The sequence below is a fragment of the Mustela erminea genome, chromosome 1 (genome assembly GCF_009829155.1).
Source record: "Mustela erminea isolate mMusErm1 chromosome 1, mMusErm1.Pri, whole genome shotgun sequence".
Classification (NCBI taxonomy): Eukaryota; Metazoa; Chordata; class Mammalia; order Carnivora; family Mustelidae; genus Mustela; species Mustela erminea.
The window spans coordinates 134626921-134646593 of record NC_045614.1 but is presented as its reverse complement, the minus strand read 5'-3'; the positions used below and the strand labels follow the sequence as shown (position 1 = coordinate 134646593).

General features: G+C 42.1%; 1 protein-coding gene across 1 annotated transcript in view; it reads left to right on the top strand.

Annotated features, from left to right (window-relative positions):
• PPM1L (protein phosphatase, Mg2+/Mn2+ dependent 1L) overlaps positions 1 to 11674 on the top strand; it is a 294124-nt gene extending 282450 nt beyond the window's left edge. The window contains exons 3-4 of the mRNA XM_032342412.1: positions 2797 to 2958; positions 6120 to 11674. Of these exons, the coding sequence (XP_032198303.1) occupies positions 2797 to 2958; positions 6120 to 6466 (509 nt within the window). The 3' untranslated portion in view covers positions 6467 to 11674. The remainder of the gene's footprint in view (positions 1 to 2796; positions 2959 to 6119) is intronic.
• Positions 11675 to 19673: the final 7999 nt, after the last annotated feature.

Here is a 19673-nt window from a genome sequence, read left to right as displayed (position 1 = left end):
AGATTCTAGTGCTAACCGAGACAGTCCTCACTGCTTCAAAGCAGTAAACTTCTGAAATGCATGTCATGAGATAGATCATTTTTACCCACAGACACAATGGAATTGTGTCCTTGACAAAGGAATTGGCAGGCCGTGAGTCTTAAGTATGTGCAACAACATGTGAGTAAATCAAAGCAGTAACTCGAAGTCTGCCCATAGACCCCCCCCCCCGCCCCCGTATTGGACCATAAGTCCCTGAACCAGTTAGGATGCTACAAGGAACAGAAAAATCCAACCTAAAAAGCCATGAGCAGTGAAGATATTGTTCTGTGATGTCTCACAGAACAAGTCCATTTCAGGCTGGTGCAGCAGTTCTGTGATATCTTAGAGACTCAGACATATCTCTACCGGCAGCAGAGTGCCTTGACCCTGAGGCATATCACCTCATAATTCAAAATGGCTGCCACAGTTCTGGGAAACACCTAAGCCAACACTGCACCAAAGAAGTAGGTCATTCTCTTCATTGTGTCTCCTTCAGTGAGAGAGGCCTCTCCCAGAAGCTCCAAGCAGACATCCCCTGAATTCCTTGTCTATGGAGCACCCAATTCCCCCCCCCCCATCTAGGTAATAGGACATTACCCTAGACTTGTTCCCCTCTCCTTTATTTCCTTCACTTTCTATGACCTCTCCTTTCAGGTTTTAAATAAACTGCCTCCTACTCTCTATCTCTGTTTACTACATTAATTCCGATCTTCATTATCTCTGTCTTTCTCCCTGGTTCCACTTATCTTCCATATTGCCACGGAAACGATCTTTTAGAACACATATCTCATCACGACACCATCTTGCTTAAAAGCCTTCAGTGATTCCTAATCACATATGCGATTACATTTCAGGGTTTTTTTTTCCAGCTGTAGGAATGACCTCTCCCTTCCCTCTGTTATTAAGAAAAGACTTACCGTGGCAGCTCAGTACAGCTAACAGATCGGTGTAAAGCTGCTGTAATGAAATGGGGTGGGGAAAGGGCCCAGGGCCAGGTGGATCCCCCCACTCTTCTCACAAGGCAGCCACAGAGCCCTTCCCTGGATCCCCAGCAGTACAGGCAAATCGAAACATCTCCATGCCAGTTGATCCAGACCTCAGGAAGGTCAACCAGGCTCACGGCACAGGCTTAGGTGGTAGTGGAGGCCAAGGTCACGAACATGGTCTCCCAGAGTGTGCAGAGTAAGAAGGAAAGAGGTGAAGAGGGCCAAAGAGACAGCTCGAAGAGATCTATGAATGCCCTACCTCCAAGCCATGCAATATTCAAGAATGTTTCTATTTCACCTTCAGACTTTGTGAATGTGCCTTATAGTCTCTGACTGTGTAAGACAAGTTAACCCAATCAGTGGCTCGAGGACAAAGTGAGAATGGTTGAAAACCAAAAGGCAGCTAATATCAAAAATAGAATAATGCTTTTGAATGATATGAATTGTTTCTGTGTTTACATTTTCATTTTTACGGTGGTTTTTAAAGGCAAAAGATTTGCAATTTGCTTGGAATCCCTAAGATTAGTCTTTTTAAATTTTTCTTTCACAAAGCTTTTCATATCAGAAATCCAGAATTAATCATGTATTTCCACTTCTGATCAAGGCAGTTTTGAGTTAAATAGGCATAAGAACGGAATTTCAAACTAAAATATTACCCCAATATGCTAAATATTCTCATCATTCTCCCTGCTCTTGATATTGACCTGTATTTATTCTTTATGTCCACTTAAGAATTCAATCCTCTTTATTGTTCTGTGAAGGCTAAAGAGCTGTGTAGATGCAGTTTATATTCTGTTGTAGAATATGACCTTCGAAATGAGGAGGGAAATATTAATGAAGACATTGATGGATAGTTTTCACAACAAAGGTGTTAACAGTTTGAAGCAACAGCTTCCTGGTTTGTGCATTTCAGCAGGCATTTGCACACTCAGTGACACTGTCAGGAGGGAGGAGGGAGAAAGGGAAGAACTGGACAGAGGACACCAGGCAGGAGAGAAGGCCAGGCCTCAGGTAGACCAGACTGTCCATCCCTGGTTTGCTTTTATCCATTCTCATTTCAAGAAGGGTTTGCAAAGAGCTTGGCCTTTTGTGTCTTGTATCATTTCCAGGTAAGCAGGCCATCATTTTGGCTCCCTTCTGACTCCGACTTCCCTATCCCCACCTCCCATCTACCTAGATCTCATTTCAGTCATCGCTGTAGGTTTTTCTGTTTCTGCCATTATAGGCTGCCCCCATCACACCCTGGAGCTGACCAGTTTTTGGCTACCAGTCTTTGTGCTAGACTTTGTCTAGGCAAGTTTGTATGGGCAGCTCCTCACGGTGCCATTGGATTGGACTGTTAGCTTCTGTCATTTACTGCCTCGAGACCCTCTAGTTGAGGAGCCCATGCAACCCCTTTCCACGGGGACTCCACAGAAATGAGGCACCAGTGAGAAGCCAAAAACATGTATCAATTGTCAGAACCTTTAAACTGATTTTGATTCTCTCCTAATCCTTTTAAATGTGATACGTGTTTAAATTAAGAGGAGCAGAAACAAAAATGATTTGAGGGAAATGATAATGTTATCTTAGCCTATTTCAGTAATATCCTAACATGATTAAGAAAATTGACTGTCAGATTTGATCAGTGTTGTTGAAGTGAACAGCCGTCATTCTCTGGAGGGTCTGGAGTTAAATTCTCACCCAGCGGGAGCAGATTTAATGACTGAAGAATCCAGTAACAACAGGAAATGGTCGAATCTCACCAGACCACTAACCTCTTACAGTGCCTCTCTCTCTGGTTTTTCAGGTACAACGTGTCTGATCGCTCTCCTATCAGATAAGGACCTCACGGTGGCCAATGTGGGTGACTCCAGAGGGGTCCTGTGTGACAAGGACGGAAATGCCATTCCTCTGTCTCATGACCACAAGCCTTACCAACTGAAGGAGAGAAAGAGGATAAAGAGAGCTGGTGAGCTTGTGAACGCCTCCAAGCACTGGCCGCCATCCTGTTCGGTGAACCAGGTGGCTTGCTTGGATTGCCTGTGGGGGATATGATGTTCGGTTAACTCATGATTCATAGATCAGCACATGGGCTGCTGCTGATGCAGCTGAGACTTGACTTTGTGACATTTCTTGTCAAATGGCCGCCGAACTTGCCCTTCCTCATGGTCAAAGATTCCAGAAGAGCCCCCCAAAAAAGGCTAATGGGATCTCTGGGCTCCTGCTTACCATACACATTTCCCTCCAGCCATACTAAAGTAGCCGTTTCCCAAACGAACCATGTTTCTTCTAGCTCTGTGCCTTGGCGAGCGCCATCCCCACCAGCCAGTGGGTAACAATTACTTGTCCTTTAAGACCCAGTTTAAGGGCATTCTTTTGGTAAGCCTTCTCTGTCACTGCTCCAAAGGTTTCCCCAGTCTAGGTTGGTGCCTCTTCATTTTCCCAACAGCCTATGTGGTTAACCTGTCGGGTTACCTTTCACAATGTACAGAAACACTTGGCTCTCTTATCTGGTCTGCCTTTCTGATTGTGAGCTCTTTGAGGGCAGGAACTTGGTCTTGCTCCTCCCTATACTCCCAGCATCTAGCTCAGTGCCTGGCATAAGTAAATATTCTGGGGTTGGTGGGGTGGCGGGGGCCGGGGTCTCCTTTTTTCATTCCTTTTATCAACATCTAGAGACTAGGAATACAAACTTACATTTGGAATTGGGATGGGGTGGGGAATGGAGTAGACATCCATTAACAATAAATAAGTGAAATAAGGAAATTATCTAGTATATTATAAAATGATAACCATTATGAAGAGACATAAAGCAGGCAAGGGAATGGGGAGTATTGGAGGTGGTCACTCCGGGGTTCACTAAGGTGACCTCAGGAGAAAGACTTGAAAGAAGATTATCAGTTGCTGGTTACATTTTCATGATTCACTTTGGGGAATTCTTCTCTGCCCACGGAAAGGAGGGATCCCTCCCTCTCCAAACTGACAGCTGCAGCATGTAGGCTCTGCACACTATGCCAGCTGTGCAAGGGGAGCTCACATACCCTGGTCTCTAACCAGAATGGGCCCCTGCTGCCCAGGGTAATTGCAGCTGACCTTCCGTCTCTACAGGTCAGCTTCTGCCGGGAACCTAATCAACATTTGAGTTTTCACAGTAGGAGACTTCCTGTTGAGTCAAAAAGTGCTGAAATTTATTACAACCTCCTGCTTCAGTATCTGCTTGAGATGCAGAATAATTTTTAATGAAAGCTTTAGTCAGGGTTTTGCTGGTGGGATGGAACAAACGATGCTTTAGGAGTCTGTCAAGCCCTGATGAGTGGCAAGCACTACTCTGGCTTCTTCACTTACAAAGACACTGTTTCCCCATGAACCTGCTGTGACCCTGGGCTTAAGATTCCGTTAGCCTACTCTTGCGGAAGCACAGGCAAGGATGTACATACGATACCTGGAAATGTCACTTTAGCATCGCGTGTGCCCTTCTAAAATGGCATTCCCATTTTATCCTCTCTTCTCATTCCTGTCATACCCCCCACCTGCACTCCCACCTCCAGGGACACTTTCTAGAGCCGATTTGGACACTGACTCCAAGGAGGTTAATCTAGCCTGGGTCAAGGGTGTATTTTATAGCAAGGCTTAAGGGACAGTGATTGGTTTTATTGCCTTTGTGTGTATTTTCTCTGACCTTAGCCCTCCTTTCAGGGACCTGTTCCTGTCCTGCTTAGGGTCACAATACACTGCGACCAATCTGGGCCAACTGCATGTTGGCCCTTCTGTCTTCACTCCTTTTGTTGTTTCCAACAATAGCAATGATACCAGCTGCCATGTATTGTTTGCTCACTCTGTGCTGGGAGCTAAGCCCAGTTCTTTACGTACTCTTTCTCTTTACTTACCTTCTGAGGCTGTTAACGTTACCCTCATTTTACAACCGAAGAAGCAGAGCCTCAAAGAGGCGTGTGTGCCCAAGGACACACAGCTAGTGAATGGTGAGATGAGAGCCAAGACCCAGGACACTGATTCCAGAGCTCACGCCCTTGCCTGCTAGACCACACTTTCTGGAATGTTCTCACACGCCCCTGCCCACAGAAGTCCTACCCGTTGTTCAAAGCCCTGCTTTTTTGTTCACTCCTCCCTGATCATCACAACCAGGCATCATTGCTCCTCCTCCATCTAACTACAGCACGGAGCAGGTACTAGCTTCTTCCCAAAAGAATGCCATTTGTGCTCACAGTTGTTAATACATGTAGCTTCTCCTTTCTGCTAGACTAGCTACTTCTTTAGAAAAAGACCCAGACCTTCTGTAACTTTATAGCCTGCAAATTGCCTTGCACAGAGTATGCGTTTAATAGATATCTGACAAATAATATGTGAATGAACAAAGTTCTAGCTCCCTTAGAGAAAAAATAGTGGTAGATGACACTGAGTACGTGGAATGCATATGACGTGCAGGCACTATGAAAAGTGATTTTATAAGGAATAACTCCTGTATTTCTCACAACTCAGTGGAATAGGTACTCTTACTGTCCTCATGTTGTAGCCAGGGTAACCTAGAATCAGAAAGCTAGGGCTTCTCATCCGAAACGAGAGAGCCAAGAATCAAACCTGCGCATTCCAACCCAAGAGCCTGAGCCTTTCCCCACTGGGATAACATACATCCTTCTTTAATCCCAGTCCTATCTGGGGAGCTGTTTTGAGATCTAGATGCACCCATGGGTGGCTCAAGCTAAATGAAGTAGCCCGGTGGTGGTCTCCCTTGCACATCCTCATGCCTTTCAGCACTCTTTGGCCATTGTCCTTGAATCCCTACCCTAGGGCTCCCTAGCGTCAGTCAGTGAGGCGCCAAGGTGTTATTAAGTTAAAACCAATGCCCTCACCTATATATATCTTCCTACCCTCAGTATTTTTACTGATATGTTCCTCAGAGCCTTTAAGATGCCCGGGATGAGGACATGAGGATCTCCTGGTAGTGTGTGAAACCGCAAGCCATGTGGTGGGAAGGCTACTCCTTCCTGGCAGTGCCCGGGGGAGATGAGGGGGACACACGCAGGAGGTGAGCCTCATGTACGTGCCCCCAGACTCTACCATGTGTGTGAGATATTGGCTGCTCAAGCTAATGGGCTCATTCTGTCTTTGCAGGTGGTTTTATCAGTTTCAATGGCTCCTGGAGGGTCCAGGGAATCCTGGCCATGTCCCGGTCTCTGGGGGATTATCCGCTGAAAAATCTCAATGTGGTCATCCCAGACCCAGATATCCTGACCTTTGACCTGGACAAGCTCCAGCCCGAGTTCATGATCTTGGCATCAGATGGCCTCTGGGATGCTTTCAGCAACGAAGAAGCCGTTCGATTCATCAAGGAGCGCTTGGATGAACCTCACTTTGGGGCTAAGAGCATAGTTTTACAGTCATTTTACAGAGGCTGCCCTGACAATATAACGGTCATGGTGGTGAAGTTCAGGAATAGCAGCAAAACAGAAGAGCAGTGAACCCTTCCGGGTCTCGGCTGCCTTCGACTAAAGGACTCCAAACACACTGGTCTCTTTTAATGTAGTGAAAGGCGTGGGAGTTTCAGTTAGGATCAGCCACCTAGACGGGGATTCCCCTCCCTGATGGTCATAGGTCCATATCCAGTAATGAACACAGGGTGCTCTTGGCACATAGCTGAGAGGCTGGAAAATGGTTTCTTCATGTGTTCCCAGTTCTTTCCTCCGATGTTCCACATGTATAAATATATAGCTGTAGATTCACACGTATGACGCGAACGGCGTATGTGCCATATAGTCTCCCCTTTGGGGTTCTTTTCAAGACCTCTTCCAGGATTCTCCAGCCACCAGACTCTGTCCTCTCTTTGGAGCAGTGCATGGGGCAGACCTCCAGAGCTGCGGGAGACAGGCTGCTGCGGCCGCTGTGCATCTGGGCAGACGGGTCGATGCCCGCTGCTGAGACGCAGAGCCATCCCAAGGAGGCTTTGTCCTCCTGAGCCCAGCTTTTCTGCTCAGCGGCTGCCCAGACACAGATTTGAAATGGTTTATAATTCCGTGGCTGCTTTTGGAGACAGAGGGAAGTGGGGAGGGTGAGAGCCGCCTGTACAGCAGACATAACCTTTTCCCCTGGCTTCCTTTCTTACTGAAATAGACCCTGGGTACAACCTGACCCGTCTTTGTGTGTTTATCCTAATCGTGCATGACCTTAGCCTTTTGCTTCTACTTTACATTATGTAATAGGCAGCTGTGAAACTTCACCACCAGACACCATGATTTTTTGTCTTACCAAGAAACCTATTAGGGGAAATGAATAAAGCAAATCACAACGCCATAATTTCTTCAGTCTTTAAGGGTAGATAGAGGGAAATAGAGGCCAAATAAGTCACAGTGCCCCCCTGGGAAATCTGCTGTTTGCATCAGGAGAGAAAGCTCCGACGGTCACCACCCTGAACTAAGCTCCAGCGGCCATTTTGGGGTGGGTTTTGCAGCACCCCTCCCCACCCCCCGCCACCCTAGTAACTTCCAAGTGTCTTTCAAGCGGTGTTCTGATAAGCACAGCCTGGAACTGCGTGTGTGTTCCTTGAAGCCAAGTACACAGTTATCAGCATGGTCGGGCATTTGGTGACAAAATGCTGGCATGTGGTTCTCCTTGATGGTGGAAAGGCAGCCGCCTGTAACATTTGGTTGTAGATCACCATCCCTACCAGGTAGCTTTCCCCAGGCAAACACAACCTGCTCCACACAGCCCTGCATTCCGCGGCAACCACGCCGGCAGGGATTCAAGATCAGGCTTGTATTGTTAAGTGGCTCAGAGTTATTTCGGGGCCAAGCTTGCTGCTCTTCATGTCCTGTCACCAAAGTCATCTTTCCAGTGTCAGTATTTTGTAAATTAATTGACAGAGAGTGCCGGGTCAGCCCGTTTGCCTGACTGAGGTGGCTGTAAAAACCAGACAAGATTTTTGTTGTGTCCCCATCCCTCTGTGTCTGAAATGTCAAGCTGTCCGCTTGGTTTTGTCATTCTCAAGTGGGCACTTGTCGTTAGAGCTTCTCAAAAGTCCAATTCACAGGCCACCTGCAGCCCACAGTGCCCCTCCCTCCCCTGCCCTTCTTCAACTGTGGAGCTTTCCTGAAGCAGGTTCCAGGGGAGAACTTGGGAGGGTGAAAGATTCCCTTGTGGCTGCCAAGGGCTGCAGCCTGCCTCGATTTCTCCAAGCACTCACCATCCTTTGACTGCAATGAGAATTAATAATGGTTTCCCAAGCGATTTGCTCACTTTTATAAACTATAACATTAGAATTTCCATGTTAGAATTAGAACCCTGGTTATTTTATTTTTATTGTTTTTTTAGCTATAGAATGTTCTAGTACAAAATATCTGTCACCATTTTAGATTGAAATATTTGCCTAATGAGAGACAGTGAACTCTTGTATTTGGGGCAGGGGTCAGGAGAGGAAGGTAGGAGACAGGCTGGTTGTGTTCAGTGATGGGATGGGCAAGCCAGGTGGCCTGAGCTTGCTTGGAGATCTAGGACATTCTGACTCTGGAGAGTTACCAAAGCCCACCATCTAAAGGAACAAGCAGTTTCAGCATTTTACGCTACACAGTCTTTTTTATTTTAAGTTATTTTTAACTTAACCCTAAAATTCATATTGACAAGGGAAAGAGATTTTTAAATTCCATGATCATTGCTACTGTCTAAAATGAAAACAGACATGTTTTGGTGAGGACGAACAAGCAAAGCTACAGGAAATTAGTGTTTTTTCACCTGCACAGGGTCTTCCTCGTGGTGCCGAGGGCAGCAGTGCTCGCCTTCTCCTCCCCCTGAGGTTACCGGGTGTCTTCTACAGTTTGCTTTGTGGAATTATTCATTTCTGAATTTAACCACTCAGTGTGTGTATTTCCTACTCCCTTTCATTCTGCCTCTTTTCCTCTCACTTTGGCTTTTAGATTTTCTTAAAAGACAGACATTTTAGGCAAAATAGTAGCTGTTTGATTAGGAGTTATATCTAAAATCAGAGAGCTTTGTTTCCTTCCCCGATCCTGGAGCTCTCTCTCTGCCCCTTGTCCAGCTGTTAGGGGTCTGCAGACATCCCCACCCCACCCACCCCTGCCCGGGGTGCCCTGTGGCTCATTTTCCAGGGACAAGGGAAAAGTTGAATCTAGCCTTTAGGCAAATTGATTTGAGAAGTTTGCATGTGAAGCTTCCTTAAACAGCACTGCCAAAGCTTTGGAATTGTCACATGAGGCTGCCCAGACTCCCCAGCCCGAGTTCGCATTGCCAATAGCCCCATGGTGCCAAATTTTGGGACGGTTTTACAGTCTTTTAGAAATGACGTGGGAATGAATGACCACACGCTTATGAGCCCCCAGCAAGACACCAGATGCAGAGCTCAGGACCCCTCCATGCGCCACTGCTGCCCCACTGGCAATTTGTACTCTTAACATGGCTTGGGACTTGGGGTGGGGGAGACAAGATAGGAAAATTTTTTTTGAATACTCACTGTATTTGCAATTTTCTAATTAAAGGAGTAGACAATACTTACATTACAAACTCCAGAGCTAGTTCCCAAGGCCTGCATTATGTGACCAACTTGCCCAAGGCACTGAGCTCTGAAGTCTAAGGCAGTCTAATTCGAATATAACATGACTACTCATATGTACACATTTCCAGTAACCAGTGGCTATGTTCTATTTTTTGCCTTAGATGGAAGGTACTGGCCTCTTGAATCTTGTCTATATAATAAGAGAATTACAGAGAGTGTTTTCTAGAGTGAAGGAGCATATGCAATCTGGATGATTTAAAACAAGGCTTATTTTATACAACTGTAATGATTTCAACCCACATACATTCTGTGCAAACGGGATTGCGTGAGGATGATGGCATCATTTCAATCCTATTAGAAGTAATTCTGGGAAACTGATTACATTATTGAATTGGATCATTGGGATAGCTGTCAATAAATGAAGGATACACAAGGGAGTGACGCTTTTTCCTTTGCCAAGTATACCTTGATTTTCCGGATTTCTTCCCACTGAATTATTGTTAGATCTAATACTCTTACAACTATGTCAATGAAGAAGGTTTGGAAAGGGCAATATTTCACTGTGCATTTGAAAGCATGTGAATACATGCTTGGGATGAAGCTTTATTCTTCCATGATTTCAGAAATGATTTTTTTTTTCTCCTTTGATCCATCATCATTAGACTGCTCTTCCCTCAATATTCTAAAATTGCCTTAGTGCGTCACACCAGCATTCTTGAACTAGCTCTGCAGAAATGACCTGACTGTTAGATACCACCCTGGGGCCTATGTAATTGCCTCTAGATTAAATCATTGGTATCTAGACTTTTGAACTACTTAGTTGAACACCGCAGGAGTAATAGAATCCAGTGTCCCCCACCCCAAAGTGTGTTCCATAGAACATGAGTTCCAAAGTGATCTTCCAAATACAGGGTTCCAGGGTCAAATGAGTTTGGGAAACATACTATCTTAAAAAGTTAGTGCATATAAGCACATAGAAGGTTTTAATTTAAATGTCCTATGGGTGGACGATGGGGAGAGGGGAAGAAACCCACTGCAGATGTAATTTCAGCCAACTCAGGTTTTCCAGATTAATTTGGCCAGAGAAACTTTTTTGAGTAACACCTAGTAACATTCCAAGGAGCTTGTGTTCCATAGGACCCACGTTGGGAATTTGTTAGGCTGAATTTGTTAATGAAAGCGGTGATAAGAAACTATGACTTAATAAGACCCTTCAGCAGCTTCCCATTGGTAACAGAAGCCCAGCAATCCTGCCTGAAGCCCTGAACTTCTCTCTTTAATGTTACTAATAAACAGGAGCCTTGCCATATAGCTAGGGATTTCTCAAATTTCATTCCAAGAGCTTTCAGTTGTGCTTTTGAAGTCATCTTTGCTTTCCAGATTGAACCAAAATAAATATTTTTACATTTTATCATTATGTGAAAGTTTAAATATATATATTTAAAACAATAGAAAAGGGGGAAAAAGTCATTTGATTATAAATCATTTTAAAATTTTAACTAGGTTTTTAAATTTATGTATCCATTGTATAATAATGTTAAGGTAAACTATTAACACTTATTTACTTTCCTCTGTCATTCTTTCCAGATTCAATGAAATAACTCTGAAATCAATCAAAGTTCATTCGTTCTAAAATCCCTGTCCCATGTTTTCCCACCTTTGACATTTTATGTATAGGATTAAGTTTGGTGAGTTATCTCTTGCCTAAAATGTAGGGCTTGACTGTAGCTACAGTCTCGTCACTCGGCCTGGGCAGGGCTGGGAAGCTCTAGGGAATTCCGAAATAATGGATGAAACAAATTTAGTCCCAAACACAGTGCACGGTGAATTTAGGGTAAAGTCATTAATCCGAATTACCTCCAGTGTTTAGGAATACATCCATCCTGTGGACATTACCCAAAATAGTAAAAAACCGACATTAGAACTGCTTAAGCTAGGTGGCAGATTTCAGAGGGCAAGTGACAGTGGAATTAGATATGTGCTTCGAAACATGTTTGGTAATATGTAAACTTTTTTGCTAATTCTTAATGTTGATGCTTTGTCCATTATTTTTTCTTACCACTGTTTAACTGAGGGTGGATTATGATCATTTTGATGTGTTTAGTAATAACCGCACCATCATTTGTACAATCACTTTAATAAAGCCAAGTTAAGGACTTTGAAGAGAGCATGTAGTAGCTATTCATTTTAACAAATCATCATAGGGCTTCTCACAGTTTGAAACCCTGCCAACAAGCAAGCAAGCAGCAGAGGTGGTTTATATTTAGAGATGTGGTTCCATTTATTCCAGAAGTCCTATAATCTGACATTTAACCACAAAAATCCCCTTTGACATTTGCCAAATCCAAATTAATCTCAAAATCTCCAAAGACCTGAGTCCTTGGCTCTGAGCACAAGCAGATTGCTATGAAGGTTCTGTTGGCAGATCGTGATGGGGGAGGATTGGGGGGGGCAGTGTGCCTGGGTCACTCACTGACTCTGGGAGAGGGACCGTGTAACCGCCACACTCTGTCTTCACCTTTTGTCACGAGGAAAGTCAGAGGTTAAAGATGATATCATGCTTCTATATAAATCTGACAATGCCTAATTTAAAACGTGTTCACGTAGAAGCAAAGGCAGAAGTAATAATCAAGGAATTGGGGAAGGGAACCTTTAGGGTACCCAGACATTAAAAATGAAAAAAGTAGGTTTTCTGAAAGTTGGATTATCAGACTTCGGTCATGGCAATTGTGGACACCAGCACACAGATCAGTGGAAGGCAGCTGTTCCAACATCTCATCTATTCAAACGAGAGGCTTCCTATGAAGAGTATTGGCTAATGTTTTCTTTTTACATATTAATAAAGACAGAATTCTAAAGCTTGTATAGGACTGTTAGAAAAGGCAAAAGCACATCTAAGAAAAAGAGCTTGGAACATTTCTTAATTTAAAAAAATGGCAAAATTAATTTCCAGTATGGTCAAAGTCAGAAAGTAAAGAAAAGCATTTTTCAGAAAATATAAAAGACAAAATTAAAAGAGAATACTATAAGATGAAATATTTTAAATTATAAAGAGGAGGTATATGTTCTTACATTATGAATCATGCTTTCTGATATTTGTGTTTTTTCTGAAGCTAAGGAGATAAAACTGAAATAAGTAAATGAACATTGAGTTATTTGTAAAGCCAGTGCTTATTCCATTCTTTCCCAATGAAAATGGATACGTGTACTTATTTGTTGCTGTCCTAAACCACCTTTACTAATCTAGGTTCTGTTACTTTGCAATCTTAGACATGGTTTTACCCTGCATCCTTACAATTTTTGCATTTTGGAGTTTTTAAATGGAAATACCCACCTTTTGGAGTTTTTAAAATAGATAGACTAAGTGATAGGACTTTCATGTTAGAGTGCCCAGATAAAACCAGAGTCAGATCAATGTAGTCACAGCTCCCACAGAGAGCAAGTTGTAGTAGACATAATTTTTCAAACACCCACATGAATACCAATGAGTATGCATTTTAAAACAATTACAAAAACAAAAAACAGAGTGATTCAGTGTTCTTGCTTTTTGGAGGTTTTCTAATTCATATGTGACAAAGGGTCATATTCATATAATTTTTTTTAAAAAACCACCAACGGCGGAGAAATGTTTTAAACATCTTTATCCCAAGAGAATGATGTCTCCTGTGCAAATTTTAAATTTCTGTCTGTATTAGTATCTATAAGAACAAACAATGATTGGTGAGTGTGCTAATGAGAAGATACAAATCCTGCTGTTTGAGAAAAAAGTAGAACCATGGGACATGAAGCAAGACTGCTGCCCCCACTTAGGCTTCAAGACTACAGCCAAATGGTTTTCATGTGTCAGTCATTTTGAGTGTCCTTTTATCTCAGGTATATATTCAGAAAATAGAGGAATAACCACAAAAATGGAGAAGAGCCAATAACTTTTGCTTCTATTTTAGAAAGCAGGGGCACCAGGCTGCCTCCGTTGGGGGAGCACACAACTCTTGATCTCAGGGTTGTGAGTTCAAGCTTCACGTTGGGCATAGAGATTACTATTAAAAAAGTCAGAAAGCAGTGTTTGTCCTTTTTAATTTGTCTGTAACACTTGTTCATATTGAAACATTAATGCCTACGACATCGTCTCCAGTTTACCCTCTAATTACTCAAGAAAATGGATTTGATTTATAGCACTTACACGGACTTCAGTTCAGGCTGTCCAGTTAAAATCTATTTTGCGATGCCTCAGGCATTCCTACGGTGATCCAGGAAAAGAAAACAGGAACAAAAGAAGAAAATCTTTAGTAAAATCAAAGAACAGTTATTCTGACAAGCCTGGAAGATAGTACTGAAAAAGTTAATTCCAAAACCCTCCAACGTGAACCATGTTCATGTACATAATTTCTATATGCCAAATGTATAGGGTATATTTTTAAATCTAAGCATCGTTGCATTCATAACAGATTGATTTACCTTATGAACGGATTTAATTGGAAAAGTCATTATATTTGCTGTAAGTACATCTGCTTTTATGTTTTGTTATTTCCTTTCCTTTTTTTTTTTTTTTTTTTTTTTTTTTCCTGAGCACCTGTGATGTGCCAAGCATAGAGGGTCTGAGTAGATGTAGAGGTGATCACTCAGGCATCATCTCTGCTTTCTTGGAGTTTACAGCCCAGTGGAGGCTTCATAGTATAACACTCAGAACTGGCTGAATGGGGTGAAAATTGGCATCTTTCATGATTTCCTCCCATGGCCTTGGATTTGTGAGGACGAGGCAGAATTACAGTAATTCTTCCCTACACATAAGAGAGCGCATGACAAAAGATTAGGTATATCCTCCTCACATCCAATCAAATTCCATCAGATAGTTACTCCATGTTAGATCACCCAAGTTTCCTAAGGATGGAGTGAGGAAGTAAGACAGGGAGCCCTTGGGGACCAGGGCAGGGGTAAGGCTATTCCCACTGGGAGGCCTCCCCCTAAGTGGGACAGTAGCTATACAAGGGCTCAGGAGTAGGATGGTCAAAGCCAATGTGTCTCCCTCCACGATCCTTTCCTGGATGAAAGAGAATTGCAGAAAAAGAGAATAGGAAATAATGAGAACATCCCTCCGTGGCTTGTTTTTTCTTCCCAAGAAGATATATAGTGTAACAACATTATTCCCCCAAAAAAGAACCCAGAACTGAGAGTGTTTTGTTTTGCTTTAAGATTTTATTTATCTGACAGAGAGAGAGAGAGAGAGACAGCACAAACAGGGGAGAAGAAGAGGGAGGGGAAGAAGCAGACTCCCTGCTGAGCAGGGAGCCCATAGGGTGCTCAGTCCCAGGACACTGGGATTATGACCTGAGCCGAAAGCAGATGTTTAACCGATTAAGCCACCCAGGCACCCTCCCCGGTAGTGTTTATCAACAGTGTTCCTGAATCAATAAATTAGTGAATTCATTACACAGAAAATTGACATGTCTCAGGAATATAATAATTTCTTGGTTTTAAATATGAACAGAAGACTAAATGCCAGATTTTTTTTTTAATCATAAAATTGGTATCCATAGTAACTTTAGACATTCCAGAGTCTGGGCATGGAATTTAAGTTTTATGTTTTGAACAAAATAGCAACATCTATTTTCTGTATTGCAAAGCAAAACGAAATACCAGACTTTTATTTTTACCCACAGAGGCCACCACTTCTAAGTTCTTTGCCTGGTCATCTTCTCTAGACATCTCTTTCTTTTTATGCCAACTGCTTCTTTACCAAGTAATATTGGCTACTGCCAAATTACATTAGAATCCTACCAAATTAGAATGATAGAAAGTGAATGATAAGAGATTGGGAATATCTCATAGGGATCAGAAGGAGGGTGTTGTTGCCATTTATTCTTAAACATGAGAACATATAAAAGAAAATTCTAATTAAGTCAAAACAGTTTATGATTTGGTAGTATTAAAACCAGAGGTGGAGCCCCATAATTAATGAAGGAAAGAAGGAAAGGAGATTTGGAGAGAGGAAGAGAAAAAAAAACACATAATTGAGTAGTGTTTTTTATGAATATTATATCTGTAAAGTTCTGATCTGATTCCCTGCTGGATTTGGAAACAGTGACTTAGCATAAACTTTTATTAAACCAGTTTCACCATCATGAACGTTTTCCATCAGCATTTTCTTGCTATTTTAAAAATTGTAAGAGGTTGATTATAAAAAGATTCCAGGATCCATAATTTATTAGACAATGCTTTCTTTTAGGAATCTTCAGGTTGTAATTGCAGGTCAAAATAGCTACTCAAATCAATCAGGCTTTCTGGTAAGTCAGTCCCTGAATACTATCCATAATAAATACAACAAAACCTCATTACTCTCGGTACTCTTCAGAGGTTTTTATACCTACTATTCTATATTTGTCTCTAAGAGACATTTGAAAAAATGTGAAAATTGTCAGTTTGGTGTAGAGCTCAGAGTATATGGCGGTGCACGGTCACTCGAGATGCATGGCGTGTCATTTGGGTCCCTTTGATGTGTGTTAGGGGTAGATTTAGCCTTGTAGAGACTAATGTGTTCATGCAATCACTGATTCTGTGTTGTTGTATACAAAATGAACAGATAAAAATTCACCCTTGATGACAAGATTAAAGCAAAAATAAACATTAAAGTTATTGGACTTTATACATGGGACTGCTGCTAGTCTTTTCTTTTGGTTAAACTCATTTTCCATCTTCATGTTTCCTCTGGAGTTTTATCATTTCTTAGTGCTGTTCAGTTAGAGTAGCTGTTGAGTTGAGATGCCACGTGGAAAGCAGAAGAACAATTCCCAGGCCAAGACCAAAGCACGATAGAAGCAAGAGACAGGAGATATTGAAACTTTGGGTGCTTTCATTTGGAACAGGAAGAAGCCCAGCTCTGGTTCAAAACAAGGTACCTTTTAAAGTATATGCAACAAAAATTGTTTGTTGTTCACACAATACAACTTTTACCCAGCTCTATACCTCATCAACCAAGTTGATCTAGTATATAACCAGTATTAGGTGATAAGGGTTAGAGAAGCTGTACCTACATGCCAACTCTAGTGTCATGACACACCTCTAAGGAGTGTTCAGAAGAGACTGTGGACTCTGAGAAATAAACTGAGGGTTTTGGAGGGGAGAGGGGTGGGAGGTTGTGTGAGCCTGGTGGTGGGTAGTGTGGAGGGCATGTATTGCGTGGAGCACTGGGTACGATGCATAAACAATGAATACGGGAACACTGAAAATAAATAAAATAAATTAAATTGGGAAAAATAAAGAATAGGAATAATAATTTTTAAAAAAAGAAGAAGAAGAAGAGGATAACCACCTACAAAATTTTTCACAGATGCCAGAAAGAACACTGTGGAATCTGGACACAGTGAAATAGATATGCATCTAAACACATGCACACATGTAGTATTACATGTGTATTCTAAAGACCAAATGTTCAAGCGTGAACAGTACCTGGAGCCTAGATGAAGAACAATAAAATTGAATCAACAGATTGCTGAATGAATTTGGCATTGGGTATAACAAAGCAGATAAGTATGGCCTTGGATTATTTTTCTCCTTTTTTTTAAAATATTTGATAGCCAGAGTAGAAAAGGCCTCCCAGAAATTCTAGTCTTTTACCCCTTTCTCTAGGTTTTCTTTCTTTCTTTCTTCCTTCCTTCTTCCCTCCCTTCCTTTCCTCCTTTCTTTGAGAGAGAGGAGTGAGAGAGCACAGGGGCAGAGGGAGAGGGAGAAAGAGAATCCCAAGCAAGCCCCATGTCCAGCATGGGGCCCAACGAAGGCTTGACCCCATAACCCTAAGACCCGACCCAAGCCAAAATCAAAGTTCAACACTCAGCTGACTGAGCCACTCAGCCCAGAAATTTTCCAATATACAATGGGGGATGTGATTCAAGATTTCAGGACGGATGTTTGTCATCTGGGTTAGAATAAGAAGTGTAGACTTTTTCAATACCAGCCACAGACCCAAAGAAATAGGAACCAAGAGCCACAAACACCCTGCATTGACTTACAGTGATGGTTTGTATTTTCTCTCTCTTTCATTCTTTCTGTTTTGCTTTAAAAATACAGTAGTGGAAATCTCTCTGTTTTTTTGAGGTAAAAGCCACAGATCCTAGTTGCTTAAGCAGAAAGGGGACTTTAAGGATTTCAATATAAGTGGTGCCTTGTGAAATTCAAGGTCAGTCAGTATTTAAGTGCAGTCTTGGGAACAATTCACACCTAAGACTCAGAAGTTATCAAGGAGTCTACAGAATTTCCTCTTCCAGCTCAAACAGATTAACTGCTATTGAACTTGGCCATCTACCATAAACAACTCTAAAACCAGACTTGCTATATTAAGCAACTGTTTTCAGGCTTTAGACAACAGACAATGCAAGATAGTAATCCTTGAGAGAAGGATCACATATTGTCCCATGATCAACTCAGCTGTCTGTAAGAAGACAGTTTTCTTTCTTCTTTTTTCTTTTTTTAAAAAAGATTTTTATTTATTTATTTGAGAGCGAGAAAGAGCATGATAGGGGGAGGGGTAGAGGAAGAGGGAGAAGCTGTCTCCCCGCTGATGATGTGGGGTTCAATGCCAGGACCCTGAGATCATGACCTGAGCTGAAGGCAGATGCTTAACCGACTAAGCCTCCCAGGAGCCCCAAGCAGGTAGTTTTCTGATTGTGGCATAGCAAGCTGAAGTCCAAACTGGACTGAACAGAAGGTACAGAGTTCGGGGCAAGTGACGTAACGAGAATTTGTGAAGAACGATACAGAAGAAGAGCTTCTGGAGTTATGGGTGGGTCCCACGTGAGTCCTTAGCCGAGGGCTTTACTGAGTGTGTGTGAGGTGAAACATGGAGGCTTAACAGAAAATGGCTGCTGCCATTTGACAGTGGAAGAGAATTACTGGATACTGAACATTGCTGGAGAATACCAAGTTCTGGTCCAAGCAGAGAGGGGAGACCTTCTTATCACTGTCAATAACCCAGGGATGCCTGGGTGGCTCAGTTAAGTGTCTGCCTTCAGCTCAGGTCACGATCTCAGGTCCCAAGAGTGAGTCCCCATGAGGCCTCCCTGCTCAGTGGGGAGTCTGCTTCTCCCTCTCCCTCTGCTCCTCCCCTCACTAATATGTGTGCGTTCTCTCTCTCTCTCAAATAAATAAATAAATAAATATCTTAAAAACAAAACAAAACAAAAAACATTGTTGATAACCCAGACATTGAGCCTGAGACACTTAGGCCATGCCTTAAGAGTAAAAACCACTATGTAGGTTAAGGCATACTTCAGACCTAACCTAACTGAGCCTAAAACAAAAGGCTCATAAGATCCACAGGGAGGCTGAGGTGGGAAGTTGAATTCGAACAAATTGAAGGGGCTTGAGAACACCTCAGGCTTTTATAGACAGACTGAAACAAACATAACATGTACCATCCTTCTTCCCTTCATCCTTCCAAGCAAGCTCAAGATGACCAGGTAATAACTGAAGTACTCACTAGAACAAAAATAAAAAGAAAAAACTCTTTAAAAGATAATAGAATCCAGAATATTTATATATTTATAACATATCACTCACATTTTTTGGTATAATACAAAATCAGGAAGTCACCAGAAACCCAAAGAAATAGGAAAACATGACCAATAGTCAAGAAGAAATGGCAGTCAATAGCAACAATCTCTGAGTGGCCTACATAATTGATCTTAGCATATTTTACAGCAGCTATAATAAGTATATTAAAGGGATTAAAGGCAGTTATGATCTTAATGAAAAAATAGATGAGGACTCTCAACAGAGAAATGGAAAATTAAAAGTGAAAATTCTAGAACAGAAAAGTAAGTAACTGGAATGAAAAATTCACAAATTAGCTTAACAGAATTTGGAGATGGCAAAAGAAGGAGTCAAATTATGCAATTTGAAGAAAAGGTGAAAAAAAGAAAGTTGAAGGAAAAGTAATGGAACCTTAGGGATAGGTAGGACACTACAAAACAGTATAAGATACATGTTACTCAAATGCCAGAAAGAGGCAAGAATGAGAATGGAGCAGAAAAATATTGGAAGAAATAATGACCACAAATTTCTCAAATATTAGGGAAAATATCAATATATGGAACCAGAAAGATCAGCAAAACACAGGAAAGCTAAACACAAAGAAAGAAACACCCCAAAATGTTGTAATGCCATGGTTGAGAAGT